The 23,526-nt window shown below is 56.2% G+C and overlaps 8 protein-coding genes across 8 annotated transcripts; 6 read left to right on the forward strand and 2 right to left on the reverse strand.

Annotated features, from left to right (window-relative positions):
- Positions 1 to 89: 89 nt before the first annotated feature.
- On the forward strand, positions 90 to 468 carry PUNSTDRAFT_36616 (uncharacterized protein; the record flags this gene model as incomplete). The annotated part of the gene is made up of 3 exons (XM_007378739.1): positions 90 to 173; positions 238 to 329; positions 396 to 468. Coding segments are annotated over 3 exons (249 nt in total), but the record flags the coding sequence as incomplete, so codon positions are not given.
- A 297-nt stretch (positions 469 to 765) lies between these two features.
- On the reverse strand, positions 766 to 3,080 carry PUNSTDRAFT_110052 (molybdenum cofactor biosynthesis prote; the record flags this gene model as incomplete). Its single annotated transcript, XM_007378740.1, has 7 exons — positions 766 to 893; positions 950 to 1,384; positions 1,656 to 2,051; positions 2,106 to 2,332; positions 2,387 to 2,507; positions 2,558 to 2,827; positions 2,900 to 3,080. The coding sequence occupies 7 exons, from the start codon at positions 3,078 to 3,080 to the stop codon at positions 766 to 768; spliced, it is 1,758 nt and encodes a 585-aa protein (XP_007378802.1).
- A 2,023-nt stretch (positions 3,081 to 5,103) lies between these two features.
- On the reverse strand, positions 5,104 to 6,656 carry PUNSTDRAFT_48779 (NIPSNAP-domain-containing protein). The gene is made up of 9 exons (XM_007378741.1): positions 6,465 to 6,656; positions 6,276 to 6,378; positions 6,175 to 6,220; positions 6,027 to 6,121; positions 5,898 to 5,965; positions 5,677 to 5,846; positions 5,522 to 5,623; positions 5,383 to 5,455; positions 5,104 to 5,330 (listed from the first exon to the last, which is right to left on the reverse strand). Exons 1-9 carry the CDS (start codon positions 6,498 to 6,500, stop codon positions 5,262 to 5,264), a joined length of 762 nt encoding a protein of 253 aa, XP_007378803.1. The 5' UTR covers positions 6,501 to 6,656; the 3' UTR covers positions 5,104 to 5,261.
- Positions 6,657 to 6,942: 286 nt separating this feature from the next.
- PUNSTDRAFT_56387 (uncharacterized protein) lies at positions 6,943 to 8,213 on the forward strand (the record flags this gene model as incomplete). Its single annotated transcript, XM_007378742.1, has 4 exons — positions 6,943 to 7,086; positions 7,180 to 7,302; positions 7,362 to 7,775; positions 7,833 to 8,213. 4 exons carry the CDS (start codon positions 6,943 to 6,945, stop codon positions 8,211 to 8,213), a joined length of 1,062 nt encoding a protein of 353 aa, XP_007378804.1.
- Positions 8,214 to 9,047: 834 nt separating this feature from the next.
- PUNSTDRAFT_129553 (uncharacterized protein) lies at positions 9,048 to 12,905 on the forward strand (the record flags this gene model as incomplete). The annotated part of the gene is made up of 21 exons (XM_007378743.1): positions 9,048 to 9,180; positions 9,234 to 9,323; positions 9,383 to 9,585; positions 9,644 to 9,764; positions 9,850 to 10,077; positions 10,128 to 10,201; positions 10,252 to 10,334; positions 10,392 to 10,583; positions 10,639 to 10,647; positions 10,703 to 10,884; positions 10,937 to 11,011; positions 11,060 to 11,106; positions 11,158 to 11,279; positions 11,334 to 11,353; positions 11,410 to 11,580; positions 11,638 to 11,881; positions 11,934 to 12,013; positions 12,067 to 12,139; positions 12,193 to 12,212; positions 12,269 to 12,342; positions 12,399 to 12,905. The coding sequence occupies 21 exons, from the start codon at positions 9,048 to 9,050 to the stop codon at positions 12,903 to 12,905; spliced, it is 2,748 nt and encodes a 915-aa protein (XP_007378805.1).
- Positions 12,906 to 13,253: 348 nt separating this feature from the next.
- PUNSTDRAFT_140325 (uncharacterized protein) lies at positions 13,254 to 14,746 on the forward strand. The gene is made up of 3 exons (XM_007378744.1): positions 13,254 to 13,385; positions 13,452 to 13,755; positions 13,809 to 14,746. The coding sequence occupies exons 1-3, from the start codon at positions 13,333 to 13,335 to the stop codon at positions 14,580 to 14,582; spliced, it is 1,131 nt and encodes a 376-aa protein (XP_007378806.1). The 5' UTR covers positions 13,254 to 13,332; the 3' UTR covers positions 14,583 to 14,746.
- Positions 14,747 to 15,121: 375 nt separating this feature from the next.
- On the forward strand, positions 15,122 to 18,804 carry PUNSTDRAFT_140326 (U3 small nucleolar RNA-associated protein; the record flags this gene model as incomplete). Its single annotated transcript, XM_007378745.1, has 5 exons — positions 15,122 to 15,156; positions 15,205 to 15,352; positions 15,405 to 16,264; positions 16,321 to 17,460; positions 17,523 to 18,804. 5 exons carry the CDS (start codon positions 15,122 to 15,124, stop codon positions 18,109 to 18,111), a joined length of 2,772 nt encoding a protein of 923 aa, XP_007378807.1. The 3' UTR covers positions 18,112 to 18,804.
- A 271-nt stretch (positions 18,805 to 19,075) lies between these two features.
- Positions 19,076 to 23,366, forward strand: PUNSTDRAFT_140327 (uncharacterized protein). Its single transcript, XM_007378746.1, has 6 exons — positions 19,076 to 19,183; positions 19,236 to 20,475; positions 20,532 to 20,932; positions 20,987 to 22,218; positions 22,275 to 22,799; positions 22,856 to 23,366. Exons 1-6 carry the CDS (start codon positions 19,088 to 19,090, stop codon positions 23,190 to 23,192), a joined length of 3,831 nt encoding a protein of 1,276 aa, XP_007378808.1. The 5' UTR covers positions 19,076 to 19,087; the 3' UTR covers positions 23,193 to 23,366.
- The last annotated feature ends 160 nt before the right edge of the window (positions 23,367 to 23,526 follow it).

The following is a 23,526-nucleotide window of genomic DNA, read 5'->3' on the forward strand; positions in this document are numbered from 1 at the left end:
CATTAATCTCTCCTGCGGTTGTTCCCGTTCTCAGAATCTCTCTCATCGATTCTCCTATTATGTCACTGCGTGAGACGGTACTGCCGACGGATGTCTCCTCGTTGAAGACAGTGCCCGAAAACTACCTTATATTTTACTCGTCCCTCAACACGGAAGGAGATTTGTGGTGTCCGGTGCGCTATCATACTATTCATCAACATAAGGAGCGGCATTGATCGCGTACACCCGAACATTCAGGATTGTCGCGCGGTGCAATCAATCGTCAAGGATGTATTCAGCCGGGAATCAGGACCATCGGGCTTGATCGTATATGTGGGGCAACGAGCAGAGTGTGTTGCATCAGGCTACTTCCAAATGTTGATCGGCTCTAACATATGCATATGATCATGCTCCAGGTGGAAGGACGCAAATCATCCACTGCGCGGCTCTCCTTGGCATGTGTCGGAGATACCGACTGTTATCAAGCTGCATAATGTTAGCAGAGTTTCCCCTTCTGTCCATGGGACGATGCTTGATAAACGGTGTAGGGCGAAGAACAAGAACGCTTCGTACGGCCCGACATCGAGCAACGTTTTGCATCTTCTATTGGCTCACAGGACAGTGACACCGCGTAGGCGAAATTCCATGAAAATTGGAGATCGTAACGAAAGCGGACATGGACGGTATCTTGTGTGTACCGACTTACACATGCAGAAGTGCCGTATCGACATCTAGCTCTTCACTCGAAAGTTTGTGTTCCACATTGGAACGCAGACGACCGAGGAATCAAACGCTACGAGTGAAGGCACCACTCTGCCCGCCTGATTTGCGCTGGACGAGGATATCGGTGATGACCATTTCCTTTCCAGCGACGGCTTTGAGCATATCCCACACCGTCAGTAACGCCACCGAAGCTAGCGAGCGTAGGAGTTAGCAACGTGCTCATAGCGGAGTGAAGTTAGCTATGTACCTGCAGTAAGGGCTTCCATCTCTACGCCGGTCTTGCCTTCACTGGAGACCGTGGCACTGCATAATATCGAGTACTCTGGACACTTCCCGCTCGCATCCTCCTTCTTTGCTTCCGGCGTGAGGGTGACCGAGACGTGGGACAAAGCAAGCGGATGACACAGGGGAATGAGATCCGCGGTGCGTTTGCTGCCCATGATACCCGCAAGCTGGGCAACAGTAAGCGTGTCTCCCTTCGCCTTCGCTTTCACGAGCGAAGCTGCTTCCGAACTAGCGAGAGGTTCATCGGAAACTGAACCGGTTATGAGGTTGAAGGCCACACGAGGCACGATGATTCGCCCGCAGGCAGTCGCAGATCGTTTCGTGGGATCTTTGGATGATACATTAACCATAGAAGGTCGCCCCTGTGCATCGATATGTGTCAATGCGGGTTCAGTCGCTGGTACACTGGAGTCCGGGGCATTGCGGAGGCGGGGAACACTGAATGAGAACGGTCGGCTAAGAAACGTGCTGTCGGATGCCCCAGTTGAGGCCAGAAGAAGGGGAGCGGAGTGTATGATACCCCCGTAAGGCAACCGCGTGGGCGCATTAGGTCCGCGAGCGGTGAATGTTTTCGAAGAACGCTTTCTGGCTGATGGATCATGAGCACAACAGAAGGGAGAGACGGATTCAGCCACTTACCATCGAATGGAAAGCGGAACAAATCTAACCTCCAATGAGAATCATGGGACGATTGGTCTTGACGTCGATTTCCTCCATATCAGCGTGCTTTTCCGCCTTGTTTTTCACCGCCAACCCGATCGCCTGCAAGATCTGGTCATCCGAAGCGCCAGACCGCATCATGTCTCGCAGCGATATCTCTTTGGCGTCGAACAGGCAAACCTTGATCTGACCGTCGGCGGTGATTCGCAGCCGATTGCAGCTCGAGCAGAAGTGGTCGCTCATGCTGCTGATGAACCCAAAGCTTCCCTTGTACCCTGGGACGTGGAACGACCGGGCGGTGTCGTTCAATTCATCCACGGTTTTGCGAACGGTAGGATGACTGTCGACGATTTTCGAGAGTAAATCGGACGATGGTACCATTTTGTCGACCTCCCAGGCATTGCCTATGAATAAGTTCAGGCGCTTGGCAAAAGGAGATGGTGAGTGCTAGTGCTTACCTGTAAAAGGCATGAATTCAATAAAACGCACGGAGAGCTTCCTGTCCTTGGTGAGCTCCACGAAATCGAGCACTTCATGATCGTTGAGGCCCTTCATGATGACTACGTTCAGTTTCACGGCCTTCAGCCCAGGAGAGGCAAGGGCGGTATCGAGGGAGCGCAAAACATGGGCATGACCGGGTCTCCGTGTCATGATCTCGAACTTGAAAGGATCTAGGGTGTCCAAACTGTGCATGCATCGTATGAAAGTTCCCTGCGAACATGCCGGAAAGTGCGGTTACCTCAGATTAAGATGCGTCAATCCATTTGCAACCAAATCTTGAAGTTGGCGATGGAGCACTAAGCCGTTGCTTGTCAAACCAATGCTTCGGAGCCCGGATTCTCGGAGCGTATTGAGTCTGCCTGGGTGTGGATGAGTTGGGGGCAAGGCAGGCAATGAAAAGCCGACCTACCTACGATGTCAACCAGCCCCTTCCGGACAGTCGGTTCACCGCCGGTGAGCCTGATCTTGGTAACGCCACTTTTGACGAAGAGCGTGGCCAAGCGAAGCACTTCGTCATCGTCGAGGATATGTGAACGCGGAGAAAGATCAACGCCCTCGTTGGGCATACAATAGAAGCATCTGAGGTTGCAGCGCTCCGTAAGTGATATGCGCAGGTAGTTATGGCGGCGGCTGAAGTTGTCCACGAGAACCGGCGAGAACTGGCTGGTGGCATCGACCTCTGCGATCCTCCTCTGGTAGCATGCCGACGTAAGGAAAGATGCACACGAGCCGGATCTTGATGATAGCTCACCTTGGCTCGCTCTCGCGGTGACGGCGAAACGACCTGAGTGAGGGTACGACGAGCTGGTGACAACGTCCACGATGCCAAGCCGTAGCGGAGGAAATGATTCGGGGAGTGCATCCGCGAGCCGACTGGGAGGGAGGGGAGAGATCAGCCTCGACCGGCAGTGTCGCACTGCTGACTCGGGCATGGGCCGGAGAAGTCGGACTACTCTGACGGTGCAGCGGTGCTCGAGCGCTCGAGCTCCCAGGACCAATGACAATATTCCGATGCCGAACGCGCTCCTCTAGGCGCGATCACGTGCGTGGCAGCGATCTCTCTGGATCAGACCCTCTGGAGTCTCAGACCGTACCAGCCATCCACTCGGTGGCCATCTCTCGTGTGGGAGCTAGGCGACTGCTGCGATGCCCACGGACTTTACTGGCTGTTCTCATTATACCCAAACCCGGCGCCTGCTGATGCGCCTCTGTCGCTCCGAGCCCAAGCCCAAGCGCGCTAGACAGCCAACATCCGCAGAGTCGACTCTTACTCTGAAGTCAGGAACATAGCCTTGCTGTGGATGACAGCGCTCGGTTACCGACGGTCACACAATATCCGAGATCTGAAGCTTGAAGTCCTGCGTGCCCGGTCTTGCTACACCCAGTCACGCAAGAGGCCCGGCCTCAATAGCTTCTCATGCGGCGCGGACCTGACGAGTATACAGGGGTTTGTCGAATATATTTGCCCCGTTGCATGAGAACGGACCCCTTCGACGATATCGCTTGTCTTACGGACTGGTATAAATCTTCGCAAGGCGCGTTTCAGTTTCAGCTCCTCAGCTTGCTCGATGAATGCTCCGCTGAGGGCCCATGTGATTGCAGGCGGTCTCCAGGCTGTCGTCTAGTGAATCACAAACTTGTCTACAGCCTTCCCGTTGGTCTTTCTGGACCCATTCCTCGGTGATGTCAAGACCGAGCGGTTCGTTTAACCCCGGATCTGCGTTGCCCTCTCCCGAAACAGGTGGTGTATCCTTACGAGAAACCGAGTGAGGTTTTCACCATGTTCCCGTTTCTGAACCATGGCGCACTACCCTCCGGAAGCGAATCAGACGGTTGCTTGCGCTCAACTGATTGAGTGAGAAGTTCGACAGCCAGCCCGGCTCCGGCTGAGTACATACGGCTTTTGCAGCACCGGCTCATCCATGTCTCCTTGTCTCCATCGGCCATAACAACCGCAAGGAATGACGCTTCGTATGTCGCGTGCATTTGTCAGCGACGGTGCGGTCTCCACCAAGGCCTTTGAGGATACAATGCATCACTGGCTGTATGCTGCTCTATGGCTCTGTCCAGCCGATTTCGACCATCTGCTTGTATGGAAGAGCGCGCTTAACTTTCGGGGAGACTTTCATCCGATCATGTTGGCGATTTGGTGTCGGTCTTCGGGTCGGATATGTTGTCCGTTTTTGCAAATATCTGCGACGGGACTTGCAGCGTTTGCAGGTTGACTGCCCTCGGGTCTGCCTCTAATGCAAGAGACTGCGGCTCTCTTTTATCCGTCGCGGTGTCTACGGACTACGGAGGTACCATGGCCGAAGCCGTTCGTTTCTCCATTAATTCTGGCTGCCTAGTCCGTTTCAGCGAGGGGGAAAGTGCCCATTCTTACTGCCATCTCTGCAGCTTATCGCATATATGGAGGAGGAGCAGAGTCGGTCGCCATCCACCATTGAACCTCACATCCTGCTTGAGCCTCCTCTCGAACCATCGAAATGTCTGCTGCTGGTCAGTCACTGTGTAGTTGCTGTCATTGCAGCCGTGCTGAAGTGTTGTTTGTTCGGCTTCCGGTATGAAGATCGTACACACTGCCGTATGAACCTCAACAACTGGGCCCAACAACGTACTGGCAGTACTCAGTGCTTGCAGTGGCAAGTTCAGAAAAAGGGCCCTGACCACAGTGTCACATACATCGCTACGGTCTACGGTAATGCCTCTGGTAATTGACACGAACTCTGTTCTGATGAATCGCATCGAAGTGCTTGGTAATCCCTATGGAACCGGACAGGGTCGCCGTGAAGGGGAGGCAAAGGAGTCAGCCGCAGCCGCCGCTCTGCAGAACATCGCCCGCTCTCCCCCGCTATGATTCAAACGTTTGTCGTCGTCCCGGCAATGAGCCAGGATATATATCCGACATACAAGCATACAACCGTATCCGCCCCCCCTTCGTTCTCTTCTATGTGCTCTTTATTTAGTTTGCGAAGCTAGTTACATAGTAATTCGAGGTAGATCGTCGTCCGAAAGCTCTAGTCACTTAATTGACCGACTTTGAAATTCGGCCCGTGGACAATTGTCTGAGCTTATATCGATACGCAAGGCAAAGCAGTAGTTGCGACTAAACATCAACGAAGTGGGCTGTATGGAAGTGGGACCAAGACATTCGCTTCCATGAACTTGGCCATCTGACTCGTCTGCGGACAATGATTAGCGACTATGAGAGCGCCGGAGCGCCACGATACCAACCTTGGAAACGGTCTCAGCCCATTCACCGAGCTTCCATGCCTTCTCACGGGTTTCCTTCCGGTCTTGAAGAGATCTGCGCGATGCAACCAGGATGTCGGCTGAGAGAAGGGCAGGGGTGAAAAGCGGCGATCAGACGCACCGATACTGCCACAGGTGATGGACGTGATTGAGTCGGCCCACTTGCGAAAACCAAGCCCCGACGGGCTCCACAAACTGGCGACGGGCGTCGATCCCCTTCCGCCTTAGAGCCAAGTTACCGGATCAGACCTTCATTGCGAGAAGGTTGGTATTTACCACGTATGCTCCCATTGCAGGAGAGTGCCGGGCTTGAGGGTGTACGTCCGCAACTCGAAGATACCTCCTGCTTCGCGCGGGGGCGAGGAGGGCAGGAAGGCAAACTCCTGGCACAGCTGCAGTTCTCTACTGGTCAGGTGCGGAAGCAATTCTCGATAGGCTTTGGCGTGCTGCGGAGTAGAAAGTAAGCACGGCGTGCATGCTTGGTCGCGCGTACCGACCTTGGAGTTCGCTATCAATTTGGTGCTCTTGTCGTATCCTCCAAAGTTCTCGTATTCGAGGATGTGAACTGCCACGCGCGCGGATGGTGTAAGCGTCATTGCGGCGTCCCACCCATTGTCAGGGCGCACCGAAAGTGTCCTGTCGGCCGACGACTGTCTCCCAGCTACCAGTCAGCTTCACGTGCAGCTCGGAGTCGTCCTTAATGGCGGCGTAATATTGCTCTCTGCGAACGTAGAACGGGTTATGGCGCGTTCACCCGCATGCACGATCACTGACGCTGCTTTCTTGTATTTCTCCGCAGCCTCAGGTTTGACGGTATGAACTAAGCGCTAGCCACGTCAAGTTCTGGGGTTGCGGCGCTTAAGGTGATAACTCACTCTCAAAGCCGTGGACATACTTGCCCCTTCCCACAATCCTGGAATGCTGTTGTATCTCCACCTCACCCTCCGCCTTTGCTTCTTCAGAACCATGGAGTATCGACTAGAAGATGAAAGTATGGCAGGTCGAGGTGAGCAAGGTCAAATTGCGTGGGCTCAACAGGTGGTCATAGTCCTGCGTTCACTCACTTGAACCGAGATGCTTCGAATAGGATTCAGTGCCATCCTGGACACAGCAGTCCTCGACGCGAAACTTGTGTTGATGACCCTTGTTGCACTTCGAGCAGATATCATCGTAGCAAAAGCAAACCAAGAGTAAGAGTCGAAGGATACGGTGCAGGAAAAGCGCGTGGTTTGCGACCTTGATGGTCTGCCAGTGGCGGAGGTTAAGCGGCGCGGCCTGTGACGTAAGCGGGGTAACACAGGGACGCGTTGCTGTCAGTGTATTATTGGGAAGGGCTGCCTCTTTCATATGATGCATCCCATGCGTCCATGGACTGCTCTTTCGACGCTAGTCACGGCAATATTGTCGGCATATATCCTCAGAGATACTCTAAATGGCCCAAGCGGAGGGCCTCATGACTTCACTGAAATCTTGCAAGAACATGGAATACCGCTGAATCGAGTCGCGACTTTTGCTGCCGAATCTTCCTATTCATTGAGCGCAATGACTTGGCAACACGGAAATTCTACGTTCGGGAACACATTGCCGCAAGTTACGGCCGTCGTTTTGAACTGGTCGCGATTCCAAAACGTGTTGCTCATCGCGAGTTTGCTGTGCTCCCCTGCGCTCGACGGTACCATCGCTCGGGTTGTCATATGAAATAATTCGCCCCGCAAGATCCGCTAGAAAGTACGCGTTATGCTTTTTGTCGAGCTCGCGGTGAAGGCTGGAGCTTGTCAGGACTTTGCACGCACCGGATGTGCATCACCCAAGCTGCAATTGCACAACTCTGACTCCAACTTGTATTTTCAAGCGCGTTTCATCGCATGCGCCGAAGCCACAACCGAGTACTGTTTCATCCAGGTAAGCCGGGAGCAGCGATCTCCAGCGCTTGTGCAGCCAATGCCGATCCATCGTTGCAGGACGACGATTATCTCGTTCGTCCAGAAGTGATCAACGCCATGTATCAACGTCTGTCCTCCAGCCCTCTTACCCACCCAGGCGGGATTCATATTCTGCCGCCCCACGAGTATCTGTCTTCAACCCTGCGCACTCTCGTGGCAGGGCACAACCCGGCCACCAATGCCTATAACATACACACGACGTTTGCGTGGCTGGGGCACGGAGCACTTGTCCGTCGGTCGATGACCGCCGAGTTTCTTCAGCTGCTGACGTTGTTGAACGCGTCGGACGAGGAGAGGAAAAGGGCCGACAACTACTACACGATCCTAGGGAACCGGATACCGGAGATTTGGCTCGACCAGAGCATTGAACTCGGGGGCGGACAGCCGTTCACCGTTGGCACTGATGGTCACGAACGGAACCTCAAGCACATTGTAGGTTTCTTCTCAGCCGTGCCAAAATGCATGTTGACAGACAGGTATGCGATTAAGACGAAGGCAACTCGATATCTCGATGCGGTGGTCGGTTGTGGGACGCCCCCCTGCATATTTACGAACATCTCCATGGTCCCATACATGGATCTGACTCCCTCGTCCCTACCTGCTACGCAAAACACGCTAGCTGCGTATGCTGGCATGCCATGGACGTTGGAAACCAACATCGGATTGTTGCCATTCGGCCCACAAGTGGCTCGTGCAGCAGAGGACATGCTCCTGCTAGAAACCCGTTCCCTCGATGCGCTTGGACCCGAAGCACGGGCACGATACGTGACCCATCCGCTCAGCCATATAGCGGATGGGAATGCAGACACGTGTTTTGAGAGCGTCCACGGTGCGGGCCGAATCGTCCGACCTAGTTATGTCCTCCCTTAGATTATTCCTTTTGGTTTTGACCACAGGCGCGCAGAAGGGCGAGTACGTGCTATTGGACGTGGGCGATAAGCTCTGGGACGGCCGGTTGGGGAACGAACGAGATGTGATGCAGATGACGCTCCTGGTTGCGTATGATGCAGCGCCAATGCTCCAGTCGTGCGCTTTCGAGGCGTCAGCTGATGGTGTATTTTGGGTACGTTCGTGCGGAAGGAATGGGATCGGCGACGCGTGCTGATGTGCTTGCAGTCGGGCTTACGGGAGTCGCTGTCCTGTGTCCGTGTCGAGACGGGCGGGCGTTCGCTATCGGAGTGCGCAGTCGATGTCGTGCTCGAGGCGGAGCCAGGCGGTCGGGTGCGCACCGGGGTGCGCTATCTTCGGGTGCAGGCGCGCGAGGATTGGGCAGCGAGGTGGACGATCTGCGAGGTTTGGCTTCGCGAGGAGCGGTGACCGGCCTGGGGTCTAGACCGGGACACCACCCGTTCCAACCGATGCGCACCTTGTCCACCCGAAGGCGAGCAAACGCGGCGAGAGCGATACGTCATAGCTCGCGGGCCATCGCTTTGATGAGTCGATCTCCGGGCCCCTGCGAGAGCGGCTGGAGTGGGTGGCAGGGGACGGGAGGTCGTGTCGTCGGCTGTCGTTGTAGATACACCTGCTGGTTGCCACTCCAAGGCCGGTGCTGCAGGCTCGGACGGGGCGTGCGGCGGACAGAGTGGAGAGCCAGGACCGTATAGAGTAGTGACGTCGTGGGAAACAGCATCCTGGTCTGCTCTTCCCCCGGTCGTAAAGAGGTTTAAGAAGTGACGCACGGGCGGGGCATCCCTCCAATACGCCATGCACTCGGCCGCTTCATCTTCGTACCACCACTACCCGACGTCCAGCGAGCGGCGCTACTCTGACCCGTCCGACGAAGAAGCCCTCAACGAGGCCCAGGCAGAGGCAGCGAGCAGGAAACGCAGCAGTCGCGGTAAGCGTCCGCACCCCCGTCCATCTCCGGCCTACCCTCATCGTCCGTCCCAGCGTGTGACCAGTGCCGGAAGACCAAGAGCAAGTGCGAGCGCGGGCTCGACGACAATGCACCCTGCAAAAGCTGCGCGGTCGCCGGTCTCGGTCAGCAGATTCCTCCGTTCCTCGCCTTCGGACACCCACGCTAATACGTCGCGCGTTAGAATGCACCTTCCTCGGTCCCAGCTACAAACGCGGCCCTCCGAAAGGCTACATCCACGCGATCGAACAACGGTGGCACCACGTCGAGTCGATTCTCGGAGCCATCCTCGCCTCTCCCGACCCGAGGGCCCAAGGCCTCATATCGGACCTGCGCCGAGATGATCTTGCGCGGGAGATCTTGAATAGAGTTGACGCCGGTCCCTTCGTGCGTTTCCTGCGCCCTTTCTCGCCGCACATGCCGTTCAACTCACCCGCGCATCCAGGGACCCTCCGGCCGGCTGCATCACCCAGCCTCCAGTACAAAGGAGGACATGTTCGCATCCATCCTCCATAGCCATCAGGCTTCTCAAAACCGGGAAGGCGGTCGTTCTCGAAGACAATCTCGTGTGTCAAGGGAGATCGTCTCCTCCAATTCAGGCAGGCGTCAAAACTGTCACGCGTGGCGGTGCATCGCTCATATTCCGCACAGATATCAACGCCCTCCCGACCCCAACGAATGAATGGCAAGATCGCCTGGCGGCCCGTCTGGCGACGTCCTCGTCGTTTTCACGCAACTCGTATGGTTATTCTAACGGCATCTCGTCCAATGAGGTCATGTACGATCAAAATGGTGCCCCGCTACCGCAGCGGAGGCGATTAGACTTGGGGAGTACCCAGCCCGATTGGAGTAATCTGTATACCATGGACGACAACTCAGGTTCGTGGCTACGTATCTCTGATGCAACGCATACTCATCGCTGGTTTCAGATATCGATAACGATATTGAGGACGGCGAAGGGGCAGATGCAATAGGCCATCTGTCGCTTGATGAAAACAGCGAGGTAACATCGCACTTATCCCTGCCAGAAGCAATTTGCTCACTGAGTCATAGTTACGGTATCACGGTACCTCCAGTGGTCTTCATTTATTGAACAGGACGGATCGCAAAGATGCTAGAAATGAAGGGGGCATATGGTAAATAATCTTCATGCTTTCTCGAACGCGTGTGCTCATCCATCTCACCCGCACCAGGCGCATGCCTATGGCTGGCGTCTGGCCCCACTCTACTATTCGCCCAGCTCGACTTCCGACGGAAGAGGAGCTTAATGTTACTATGCCTCCCGTCGAAACCCGAGATATCCTGATAGAGGCCTACTTCACGCATTGCCACCCGTGCTTCCCGATCGTCAACAAAAGGCAATTCATGGCTGAATACAACGAAAAGTAGGTTGATCACCCTTTCCGGTCAACTGGTACTGATGCGTTCTCCCTTGCGAAGATACCACGGGTACGTAGTCGCGGAAGCACGCCTCGAACAGTCTCATGACCTCTTTCGCCATCAGCTCACCTCCCGCAGACCGTGCTTCTCGAGCGGATACGCCTGCTTCAGCGCAGGCGTCTCGACTTCTCCTGCTCGCCATGTTCGCTTTGGCATCTCGGTACGTTGGCCAACCGTCGACGATGCCGAACAACGAGATGTGGGAAGCGGGATGCAACTACGCCATGGATGCTCGCGAGGTTCTGAGTGAGTCATGCACTCAATGCAGACAGACCACCCACTAACGACTAATTCCCAGACAAGATCTATCACCACAGCCGGCCGTCGACCTGCCAGGCTTTATTACTCATGGGACTGTACGAGTGTGGTATCGGTAGGTCTGCAATCACCGGTCGCTTGTGCCGATCACGAGGCTGCTCAGGTTCCATGGAAAATAGTTGGCTATACATTGGCATGGCATGTCGAATGGTAAGACTCGTGCTTCGGAACCATTCGACCTGTTGCTCACACGCAACGCAGGCCGAAGATCTTGGAATGAATCGTAACGCGGACAAGTGGTCGTACAACGGCGCTCGCTTGTTCAACGCGGTCGAAAAACAGATCCGGAAACAAATATGGTGGGGATGCTGCTTGTTGGACAAGTACGTGATGAAACTGGCTTTGGTCGCCGTTCATGCTGAACAGCATTTGAACAGGTACATTTCGGTGTATATGGGTTAGTGCCAGCGGCCTGGTCAAAAAGGGACCACTTACCTAGTCTTGTCCCCCCAGGCCGGCCTATCATGATCAATCGGACCGATTTCGACACTCCGTTGCCGGAAGTCACGCAGGCCGACGAAGACGAGACATGGCAACCATTACCGCAAGATCCTCAATATAACCCCAATTACCCCCCGCTCCCCGAGAGAACGATGAGCTGCTTCCGTGCCTCTTGCATGCTCGGTGAGCTGGTTTACTGCCTGTACGAATCGGTGGGCCAACCTTCTTTCGTAATAACAGCGGTCATCATCGGGGATATCATGAAGAAGATATATCCGGTACGAATGACCACGTTCACTCGGCGCGTTGAGCTTCCCAAGCTTGAAACCAAACTCGACCATTGGTACATCGACTTGCCCGAGCCGCTTCGCTTCGACACCACGAGCAAGCGCACGGCCCCACCCCCGAATATCTTGCTATTGCACGTGCGGTATTGGTCAGCGGTATTGCTGCTTCACAGGGCATTTATCCCAAAGCGTAAAGGGTACGCCCGCCGGATAGGCTCGTGAACTTATCTGAGAACAAGATTCTCGTAGGACCCAGTTGGAGTCGGACACCGTGCTCCTTAAGTCGTTTGACCTATGTCAAACAGCGGCCAGCCATATGAGTGCTATCGGTAAGGATGCGGTTTAAAAGTCAACGCGTCATCTTACTGACGGGCGCCTCAAGCCACCATCTGGAACACGGAAATTGGATTGAAATGCGGCACGCCTTTCCTGCCACCGTACATTCTCAGCGCTGGGTAAGTGACATTTCATGGGTAGACCGATCAAGGTCTGATAAGCTTCGGTACAGCATCATGCACGTTGTTACGTGTAAGTGAACGCAACGTTAGATGGGAACTCTACGATCTGACCGATTCCGGATGCAGTGACTTTACGGCCAGGCAACGTTCAGGCCTCATTGGGTTTACGGCAAAGCCTAGCTGCTTTGAAGGAAATGGAGGTGCGTAGCGTTTTGCCAGACGCCACATGATTCAGACGTTGATAGCCGATGTTTAGATCCTCTGGCCGAGCGCTGGACGCGCTTGGGAGCTGCTTGATGGGGCTAGAGTGCAGTTTGAAGGCGTGATAACGCCTTTAGTCGACAGTTCTGAACGAGCGAGCACCAAGCGGGGCGCAGAAGATGCCTTCGGGCGAGAGACGAGCTCGGAGATGCTGCAGCGAGAAGCCTTCGGTGCCCTTCAGAAGCACCCATCACCACCACCGACGGCAGCGGGTTCCCAGGATGTCGGCACCCGTATCATGGCTCACATGTTGGGCTTGGATATCCCCGGGATCGAACCTTCCACATCGTATTTCCCTGGTTACGAATGGTGGCCGCAGACCCGCGGGGCCGGTCACCCAAATATGTCTCAGGAAACTCGCTCACCAGCTACCCCGAATCAATACGGCATGCAAGGCAATTCTGGCCCGTTACCCCCAGTTCAAGATTGGATGCCAGGGCCCGGGATAATGAACGGTTACTCGTTCGACCCGACGCAGGGCCAGCACCCGCAGCATATGTAATCTAGTTTGGGCTTCCGGTCTTTTGTTTCTTTGGTAGTTTCCGACGTCCGTTCGCACTGTTTGGGCCTCCCTGCTGTCTAGTTGAAACCTCGCGTATGTGTCTAGCGCTGTACAAGATCCGTGTGTTGCAATAGTTGTCATGCTTGAATACGTTGTATAATATACCGGGAATAATGTACTTGTACGTCCCTTGATTTTTCTCGGCCCCACGCTGTATACCCGATGTCAAAGCACTGGTACGTGCTAACTGTTGTTGTAATGAGCGACTAGCGCGGCAGGTCTTGCCTGTATCGGGTTGCAGTGGATCAAATCGCTTGTTGTGCCTCGTGTCGTTCTATCTCCAAACAATGCGTCAACACGCCCCCACATCGTGCTCTCTGTTCTCTCTCTACCAAGCTCAGCAGTCAAGAGGGTGCGCGCATTGAGTATGTCCCTGCGGCATCTATTGAATCCCCAGCAAGAATTCTCGAGTCCGTCCAGGTCTGTACTAGAACGACTACACGTGTTTCGGATAAATTGATGCGGTTTGATCCTTGCACCGTCAAGGACCCATACTCCGCTCGATGGGTCTCAGTCGGACAGTCCATCGTCGGCGAGCGATACAGAACTCGAGGAAATAGCGGAGGATGTACAGAAGGCCGTGATCTCGCACGAACATAAACCACATCCGGATTGCCCTAGCAGCCTCTCATGTCTCCCCGACACGAGCGACAGGCCACAACACACCTTGCCAATCATCCTGAGATGCGCCATTATGGGTAGTCCGAAGCAGCGTTTAACCATCAGAGAGATATACGCGGCGATGGAAGACAAGTATCCATATTACCGCACCGCGGGGACCACTTGGAAGGTGAGTCCCACAGGTCGAGCGGTTGGCAGAAAACTGACGGGCCTGGCGAACAGCAATCTGTGCGCCATCATTTGTCGCTCAGTCGCCTCTTCGAGAGAACACCCAGACCTCCCACCGAGCCCGGCTTCGGCTCGCACTGGACGGTGAATTTGGCTGCACCCCCTGGGACGAAGCGGCCTCGAAAGCGGGGCAAGCGCAAAAGCCTTCCAGACACCCCGCCTGAAACTATCACGATATTACCTCGCATACGCGGCAATCTACTTCCCGCGGACGAGGAACATCCGTACGGATCGCCGCTTTCGCCTAACATGCACTCTCCGCCTCCCCACCGGCCCAACAAGCGCTTGGAAGACCTTCCGCTCTCCGACGAGGAGCACGAACTCGAATCGCATCTGTCCTGTCGCCGCGACCGTGGGCGTTCGACGCAACCAAAGAGTCGTGATACACCAGCAAAGTCAGGCTCACAACCGAAATCGTTCCTGAATCGTCCAGCACGGTCCGCGACAACCCCGCCGACGCGCGTACAAGCGACCGACGATAACATAGCGGTGGACTACCATGAATACCGTCAAATCGAAAGATTCGACCAGGACATGGAAGGACGATCTCCGTATGCAAGGGACAGTAGCTCGTCAGCCGCGTCCAGGATGGCGGACGAACTCGCGCGCGCGCAATCCGAGGCTTACAGAGCGCTTGCCGAGTTGAAAAGGGCTTATGAGCTACTGGAGGACGAGACGAGGAGGCGAAGAGTGGCAGAAAGGGTGGCCGAAGAAGAGGCGAGAGCACGCAAAGCCGCTGAGGAGGCGCTCAGGCTTCTGCGCGCATGACAGGGACCCGATGCAATACTATGCACGCATCAGAACGGGAGCAGATATCGGAACAATTTCTACATTGCTGGATTGAACCAGGCCGCGAGTGTCCATGGGGGATCGTAGATCATAGACGGGACTTTCTGTAAGCGCTTTCATGGTAGGAGTCGAGCGAATGTCTGTGGTACACGACCGAGCAGAAGCACCGTTCAGCTATCGTTCCTATTGTTTCCGAAGTCTGAGACCTATGAACTCGCCTGCCGGTGGAAGGAGACTCGTCCTGTACCGCATGCGCGCGCTGCAGATATATCGATCATGCCCTTTTCGTAGCCAGGCTAATAATGCGCGATGATTCCCTCATCTTGGGATGACCGGTAGTAAGAGAGCTTCATTCTGATTATTTTCGCGTCCTCGCGGTCGTGCAAGCCAAGGCATATCACAATAACACGAGGTCATCAAGTGGCCGGTCAGTCAGGCTAAAAGGCAACGATGACCCGCGCGCTCGCGCGCAAGTAAATATGAGTGTGGCTGTGCTAAACGAAATTTCTGCATCGACCATGGCGGTCCCCGTACGCCCAAAGCTCAAAACCGCGTATGTACTTTGCCGAGTTCGACGATCGCGAGCTAAAATAACCAACAGCTTTAAGAAGGCTCGTGTCGTTGCCCCTCTATATACCGGGGGACCCGTAGCAGTGGCCGGTGATGGAAGCAAACTGTTCAGCTGTGTTGCTGAAGATGTGGTCATGACGGATATTGCCTCTGGCACGGAGATGTGTCGGTTTGCTGGCGTGAGTCATCATGTCAGCCTCCCGGAGAATAGCTCATCGAGGCAGTTGACAGGATACGGAATCTGTCACCGCACTTGCAGTATCTCCTTCGTCAAACCATCTCATAATGTTCACTTCCTCCCTATCGCTCCGGGTGTACGAAGTTCCCGAGGCTACAGCAGATACATCGAAGCCAATACGACCTGTGCGTGTAGTGTCTCGGGCACACGACGCTCCCGTCCATGTGTGCAAGGTGGATCCGACGTCTAGTTACGTCGCATCTGGCTCTGCGGATGGCGTGGTCAAAGTTTGGGACGTTCGTCGGGGGTACACGACCCATATATTCAAAGGCCATGGCGGGGTGGTCAGCGCCTTGACATTCAGTTACCCTCGGGATCCTTCTGCCGTGACCTTACCCAAGATGCACTTGATTACCGCGTCGGTCGACACGCGGATCCGCATCTTCGATCTCTCGGCCTCGGTTTCTCGCAACGGAAGCTTCAAGGCAGAGCATATCCTCGAAGGCCACGTTTCCGTTCCTCGTGGGCTCGACGTCACAGCTGATGGGAAATGGCTCGTCAGTGGCGGACGGGACTCGGTGGTCCTTCTTTGGGACTTGTCGTCTCTTGCTGGGAATTCCAACAAGCCAAAATCCAGTAAGGCGAAGGGCAAAGAGAAGGCGATGGTCCCTGCCTTGATGAAAACCATCCCCGCTCTCGAGCGGGTTGAGGCTGTCGGGCTGTTAGCCCCCTCAGAAGAGCTAGGGGGAACGTCGACCGGCACTGATAAGATACGCTTTTACACCGGCGGAGAGAAGGGTGTCATCAAAATATGGGACGGCCAGAGCGGATCCGTAATGCACACGTTTGGCTCTGAGTCTGAACTCGCCAGCGACGAGGAACAAGAAGAGCAGCGTCAGATCGTCAACGCCATGTAAGCACTCTATCGTGTCCCTCCCATCCACATCCTGACAAGAAATCCATATTTAGCTACGTGCCGGCAACGTCCACTATAGTATCAATACACGCCGACCAGAACATCCTGTTCCATTCTCTGTCGACGAAGGCTTTGACTAGGCAGCTGATCGGTTATAACGACGAGATCGTAGACGCGACGTTCCTCAGTGCCAGCGCGAATGACCCATCCGGCGTTGACTCGCACATCGCGTTGGCAACAAACTCTTCCCTCATTCGCGTCTACTCGACCTCACAATCGGACGCCCGCTTACTCGAGGGTCACAGCGATATCGTTCTCTCACTGGACCACAGCGCTCGTGGAGACGTTTTAGCCAGCGGCAGCAAAGACAGGACCGCCCGACTATGGAGGCCTGCACAATATAACAGAGAGAAAGCTGGGGAGTGGGGCTGGCGCTGTGTCGCAATCTGCGAAGGCCACGCCGAGAGCGTCGGAGCAGTAGCGTTGCCGCGTAAAAGCGACGAGGAACGGCCTCGCTTCCTGTTCACTGGCAGCCAAGACCGCACCATCAAAATGTGGGACTTGCTGCCTCTTGGCCCAGACACCATGACGGAGGATGCCCTCAAGTGCAAAAGTCTTACAACACACAAAGCGCACGACAAGGACATCAACTCCCTCGATGTAGCCCCGAACGATCGCTTCCTTGCGTCTGGATCTCAGGACAAGACGGCGAAAGTATTTGAGATTGACTATGTCGTCACCGGCACAGGGTCGGTTCGCGGCGAGATCAGGCTCGTCGGGACATGCAAAGGACACAAACGAGGGGTGTGGACCGTACGGTTCGGCAGAGCGGAGCGGGTGTTGGCCACCGGAAGCGGAGATAAGACGGTCCGATTGTGGAGCCTCGAAGATTTCTCATGCGTGAAGACGTTCGAGGGGCACACCAATTCCGTGCTGAGGGTCGACTTTTTGAACGCCGGCATGCAGATGGTCAGTGCGGCGAGCGATGGGTTGGTGAAGATATGGAACGTGCGTGAGGAGGAATGCACAGTAACACTCGACAATCACGAGGACAAGGTGTGGGCACTTGCTGTCAGCAGGGATGAACGGACCATCGTATCTGGCGCGGCCGACTCAGTGGTGACGTTCTGGGAGGATTCTACCGAGGAAGAAGAAGAAGAGAAGGAGAAGAAGCGGGCGGATATGGTTTTGAAGTGCGTTTCATTTCACTTTTACAACGCGCGAGCAGATATCTAACTATCGCCGCCATTCATAGAGAGCAAGACTTCCTCAATTACGTCTCGCTCCACGACTATCGAAATGCAATTTCGCTCGCTTTGGCAATGGAGCAGCCCGGTCGCCTCCTGAACCTTTTCAAGCAGCTGCGCTCCAACAGGGAAGATGATTCGGACATGGTGCCTCCCACGGATTGCATCACAGGCCATCCTACCGTCGACGAGGTCATCCGCACGATGCACGGCTCTGAGCTGACGAAGCTCCTGAAGTACGTCCGTGACTGGAACACGCATGCGAAGACAAGCGCCGTGGCGCAGGGCGTGTTGTTCGCCGTGGTCAAGCTCCGGAGCGCGGAGGACATTATGGGGGCCTTTACCGCCGGCGGCGTGGGTGATTTGCTGAGCGATAAGGCCGGCGCGGGGAGCACGGCCCTGAAGGAGCTGATTGACGCCCTGATCCCTTACACGGAACGTCATCTGGCGCGCATGGAACGGTTGGTGCAGGAAAGCTATGTCGTGGACTATCTGCTGAGCGAGATGGACGACGGGATGTTCGATGAGGTCGGCGCGGAGGAAGAGAGCGACGGAATGGACGTCGACGACGGCGAATGGGAGGGCATCGCCGCATAGGCCAACGCGTCGTGGCCGGTGCGAGCGCTAGGCGCTCTCCTGGTGTGGAGCTCGGACGTGAAGGCGGCCTATTTGACAGCCTTGCACTGCGTTGAAGAGCAGCGCCGTTTCGCCTTCGATCAAGGCTTCCTTCGTCAACACTCGTTCTGCGTCTTCCTCGATGTGACGGTGTTCCAGTAACCACCGGCGCATGACGCCCGGGAGGCAACCAGTGGACGCAGACGGCGTCAGCCACCGTCCGAAGCGAAAGAGGGCGATGTTGCAGATGGAGGTCTCGGTGATCTCTCCTGCGAGATTGTACAGCAGGACATCGCGGGGAGGACCGGCGGTGCCCAGCGGAGGAAGGTGTGCCCTTGCGCGGGCAGCGTCGTAGTGATCCCTGCTTGTTGTCTTCGTAGTCGTGAGAATAGAGGATGGCGTGCTTTGGGAATCGAGGACGACGGCGACGATCGCTGACGGCGAGGTGGGCGCGAGATCAGGGCGCGGGTCGAGGCCGGGAGCTCTGGAGAGCGGCGCGGCGGAGGCGTGGCACTCGCCGTTCTGGGAGAGGAGGATGCGGACCTGGGGGCGTGCCCGGACGATCAGACTCAACGATGCGCGCCCGTGGATCACGACAGTCCCGAGCTTTTACCTTGCAGGCGCCGTGCTCGCCTTGGACAGCTTGGTCGCACAGCTCCTCCAGCTGCTCGCGGGTGACGCCGACGGCCCATCCGTGCGCGCGGGCCGCGTCGTTGAGGCGATCAGCATGGAACTGGAGCAATAGATACTTGGAGGGCGCGCCGCCGTTCGCCGCAGCGTTCCAGGCGACGGGCAGCATCCCCGCCGGGTCGCAGCACACGGACGAGAGCAAGCGCATGAGGCAACGCGCACGTGACGTCCGCCGCAGCCTCCGGAGTCAGGGGGTGACGCGGGCGCTCATACAAATCCAGGGCTCCGTCAGCCGCTCCCCCCTGCCTTTCCCTCTCTTGCCCCGACCATGTTTACCGTCAAGGCTACCTACCGCGGCGAGACAAGGCGCCTCACCTTCGGTGACTCGCCCGCATTCCCGTCGTACGACCAGCTGTACCAGCAGGTAAGCGCTCGTCCCGCCGTCTCTTTCCCATCGTCGCTTATCGCCACTGCAGCTTTACCGAGTCTTCAGCGGCCACTCGTTCTCCCTCAGCAGGCTCATCTTCTCCCCCGCCTCGGGGCAGTCGATTCTCATAGGCACCGAAGTCCACAGCCAGGAGGAATACGACGCTCATACCGCACCGTACAAGGACAAGATCTGGCCCGCCGCCGTCCTCAAGCTCACGGTCGTTGACGAGACGCCGCGCAAGCGACCCCTCCCCGTCCCTCGTAGGGCGCTGTTACCTCCCACTGCACCTCGGCATCAGTCGTCTGAGCCGGACCTGCGCAGCAGGGGCGTCATGAGGCGGGAGTACGGGGATGAGCCCACTCCCCGGCGGCCTATCGCAGAGCGCCCGAACTCGATGCTCATCGACTTCCTATCGTCGTCTCGGCCCAGGCTTTCCAGTCCTCAGCGCGCATCGCTGCACTCGGAATCGCCGTACCAGCCGGCATACGTGCACTTGCCCAAGTCGTCGCATCCGGCGTCGTATCAGCCGATGTACATACCTAGCCCACCTCCTCCGGACACGACTTTCGTGATCCCACCTCCGCCTTGCATCCCTCCGCCCCCTGTTTTGAATACGCTGCCGCAGCCACCTCCCCTGGTGGTTCCTCCGCCTCCTATCATCTATTCGTCGTCTGCAGCTCCGAGCCCAGTAGAGAATATGCGCCAGCTAGGCAATGCACCGGCCGCTGCGCCCCGTCGCCCCTCACCCTGCTGCAGCGTTGAAGAGGGTCGCAAGGAGATCAAGAACATGCTCACGAACTTCCTGCGCGACTTTGAGAGGATTTCCAGCTCTACGTTCGGCGTCCCTGTGTTGACCGGTTTACCCGCCGAGGCTCCGGTGCCTGCGCCACCGACCCAATCTGCTATCAAAGAGTCCAACGAGCCCGCGGATCTCAACCTTCACATCCCTGGGTCGTTCGAGCACGGCAGCCTGTCGGCTCGCTCTACCCCGGTACCGTTAGTTCACCCGCGTCAAACGTCGGATGATCCGACCGTCATCCATGCTGGGATCGTTTGCGATGTCTGTCGCCAGACGATCGTCGGTGTCCGCCACAAGTGCATGCAGTGTCCCGATTATGACATGTGCACATCCTGCTACGAGATGCCCGGTACTATGGCTAGACACCGTGGTGGACACAGGTTCTTCCAGATTGAGCAACCTGATGCGGTGGTACATCACAACATCGTGTGCGATCGTTGTGACCTCACCGTCGTGGGCTCTCGCCACAAATGCTTGGACTGCCAAGGTAAGCAATAATGTCAGATTTGGACGGTTCATTCACATGCTCACGATTGGCGTCAGATTACGATCTTTGCACCCGTTGCCTGAAGGACGTTACGGAGTTCCACAACCCCTTCCACTCGTTCTACGAGATCAAGGAGCCTGGTAGGGTTGTCGTACACAACGTGTATACTGGCACCGGGGAGGCGAACGTGGGCAGTGTCAGCGCTGCTCCTCACAGTCGGACAACGATGACAGGCCGAGCGCGAACGACTGACGGTTCTCCTGCAATCAGCTCTGCTTCTGCTTCGCCAGTCCTCCATAATGCAACTTGCGACCTATGCTCTTCGAGGATCGAGGGCGAGCGCTACAAGTGCCTGAATTGCCCTGATTATGACACTTGCTCAGCATGCTTCAGCATTACGAAGGAGCAGCACCCGAATCATGGCTTTGTCAGGATCACGAGGAGGAAGGATCTAATGGTATGCACATCTCTGTGACTATGTCGCGGCCGCCCTTGCTGATTGATCTTGAAGATGCGTGGCTCTCTCAGTAGCATGGAGAACACCAGGCACCAAGCAACGTGCAACGCCTGCCAGAAAGTTATCTACGGTGTGCGCTACAAGTGCATGCACCCGTCGTGCCCCGATTATGACCTTTGCGCCAACTGCGAGGCCCATCCGATTCCGGTCCACCCGCCGCTTCATCCTCTCCTCAAGATGAAGACCGCTAGCACGGTCATTCCGACCGTGTATCGCGTCGGGGGAACCGAGCTCATCCCTGCTCCGAAGGTCACGGAACCTGCTCCCCAGATTCCTATGCCCGGGTCGGTCCCCATCACCAGCCGTCGAGAGACGGCTTCTCCTACGCTACCCGCGATGTTCGGCCAATGGCACGCGCGCGATGTCCTCGAACAACAGGAAGAGATGGCAGACTTGATTACCATGCCTGATTCCCCGCGATCTACGCCCTCTATTCCAAGGATCCCCAATATCGACCTGAGCGGCGATCTCTATCGCGAACTTTGGCCAGCGGTTGCCTCCGAGTGGAACGGGATGGTTCAACCAATGCATGAGCAACCGGTCGACGCCGGAGCCTTCACCCCGCTCACTCCTGACATCAAGCACCTACTCAACCCCATTCCCGAAGAATCCCGCAGCGATATCGTCGAGGTGACAAACGGCGCGCCACTCGTCGACGTCGAGATGCCGGAGTCCACGCACGTCACGGAGTCGTCTCTCAGTGCGGCGAACGCGTTCACAGAGACGCAGTCCACGTCCGGGCCTTCCCCGCTCGGTGCAGAGGCGTTGCTAGCGACGCCTTTGTCGTCTTACGTGCCGACGAGCTACGCGGCCGACTACATGGAAGTTCTCCGCAAGCTCCAGCAAGACCTGCTTGCCCAGGCCCAGACTTCCCCTGCTTCTGTTGGACTCACTTCTCCGGTGACGGCACGTGCAGTCGCCAAGGAGGCTACCAAGAATATTGAGCTCACTCCCGACTTTTGCACACAAGCCTTGAACCCATTCAATGACACGGCTTTCTTCTTCTCCATCCCCAAGGTTCAAGTCCTCACTGTGCGCAAGGTCACCCCCACCGTCAGTTATGCGAAGGAAACAGAGCGATACCGTCTGACCGTATCTGACGGTGCTCACTTTATTCCGGCGCTGTTGGCTCCTGAATCCAACCACTTGGTTACGTCCAATGCCGTACAGAAGAACACCGTTATCACGCTCGACAACTTTGCCACGAACGTCGTTAACGGCAAGATGTGAGTTGACTTCTTGTGTGGAGTTGAATCAATGTTGACCGGCTGCGTACTTTCAGTGCACTGGAGATATTTGCTATGACTGTTGTTGCGCAGCCCAACGAGAAGATTGGCTCCCCGATGATCTGCCTACCTCCCCAGGCCGTCGCTTCCCCGGAGAGCGTGACCAAGACCGTCTCGGAATCCGAGTCTGTTCCGTCGGTCAACGTGTCGGAAACCGAGACGGAGCTCGCCACCGCCATCGATGCCACGCTGCGCGCTTCGTTCCTCTCCGACGTCAACATCCCGGACGGCCAGGTGTTTCCTCCCGGCGCCGAGTTTGTCAAGTCGTGGTTGATCAAGAACGATGGTGAGGTTAGCTGGCCCGAAACCACGGAGCTGATTTGGGTGGCGGGCGACCGTATGCTACCGGACCACCAGACCGACGCTCGTGTCCATGTCGGCACTGTCCAGCCTGGCGAAGTGGTCACCATTTCCGCTCCTGAGATGAAGGCACCCGAGGTGCCAGGCAAATATGTCAGCTACTGGAAGCTCAGCGATGGGACCAAGGGTCGCGAACTCTTCGGCAACAATGTCTGGGCGGAGTGAGTTGTTCCATTCCTTGGAAGCAGGACGTTGCCTGATGATGCGTTGCTTTCAGTATCAACGTTGCAGAGCATAACAACGTATCGGACGCATCCAGCGAACACTCTTTGGCGTCTTCGTCCGTCATCATGCCGCGCCCTGCCTCGCAAGACTCGCGGCAGACGGGCGCAGGAGCTGCCGTTCCGTCGACGAGCAGCGTGACCGCACCCTCCGACATGGGCTCGGACGACTCGATCTCGCTTATCAACGACTCGGATGCGCACTCGCAGCTCTCCGCTGACTCGGATGACGAGATCTGGCAAGACAGCCGATCCGAAGTGGTGCCCGCCCAGCACGGCGAGATCGAGTACGTCGTCCTGTACGAAGAGGATAGCTCGTCCGAGGACGAGTAAGATAAACGCCATCCGGATCTTTCGTCTTGAACTTGTACCACTACATTGCCTGCTTGGGCCGATTCGACTGTCATCATCCACTCTCATTCATTAATCATAAACATATGGGAAGTTACCTCTTGCTCCGTCTTGTACGATACGCCGTAGGGATATAAATGGCAATCATTCAATGCCCTTGACCCTTGCGGAGATTGAGTACTGGAGCCCTATACCGATTAAGCCAGCTGGACAAGTAATTTGAGATAGTGGTGTACAAGATATTCGGAACACCATCATCGGTGTCCAGGGTAATTTACCTAGCACCACTTGCACTGGCAGTTCAAAGTTCCGCACA

Source organism: Punctularia strigosozonata (genome assembly GCF_000264995.1).
Source record: "Punctularia strigosozonata HHB-11173 SS5 unplaced genomic scaffold PUNSTscaffold_1, whole genome shotgun sequence".
NCBI lineage: Eukaryota > Fungi > Basidiomycota > Agaricomycetes > Corticiales > Punctulariaceae > Punctularia > Punctularia strigosozonata.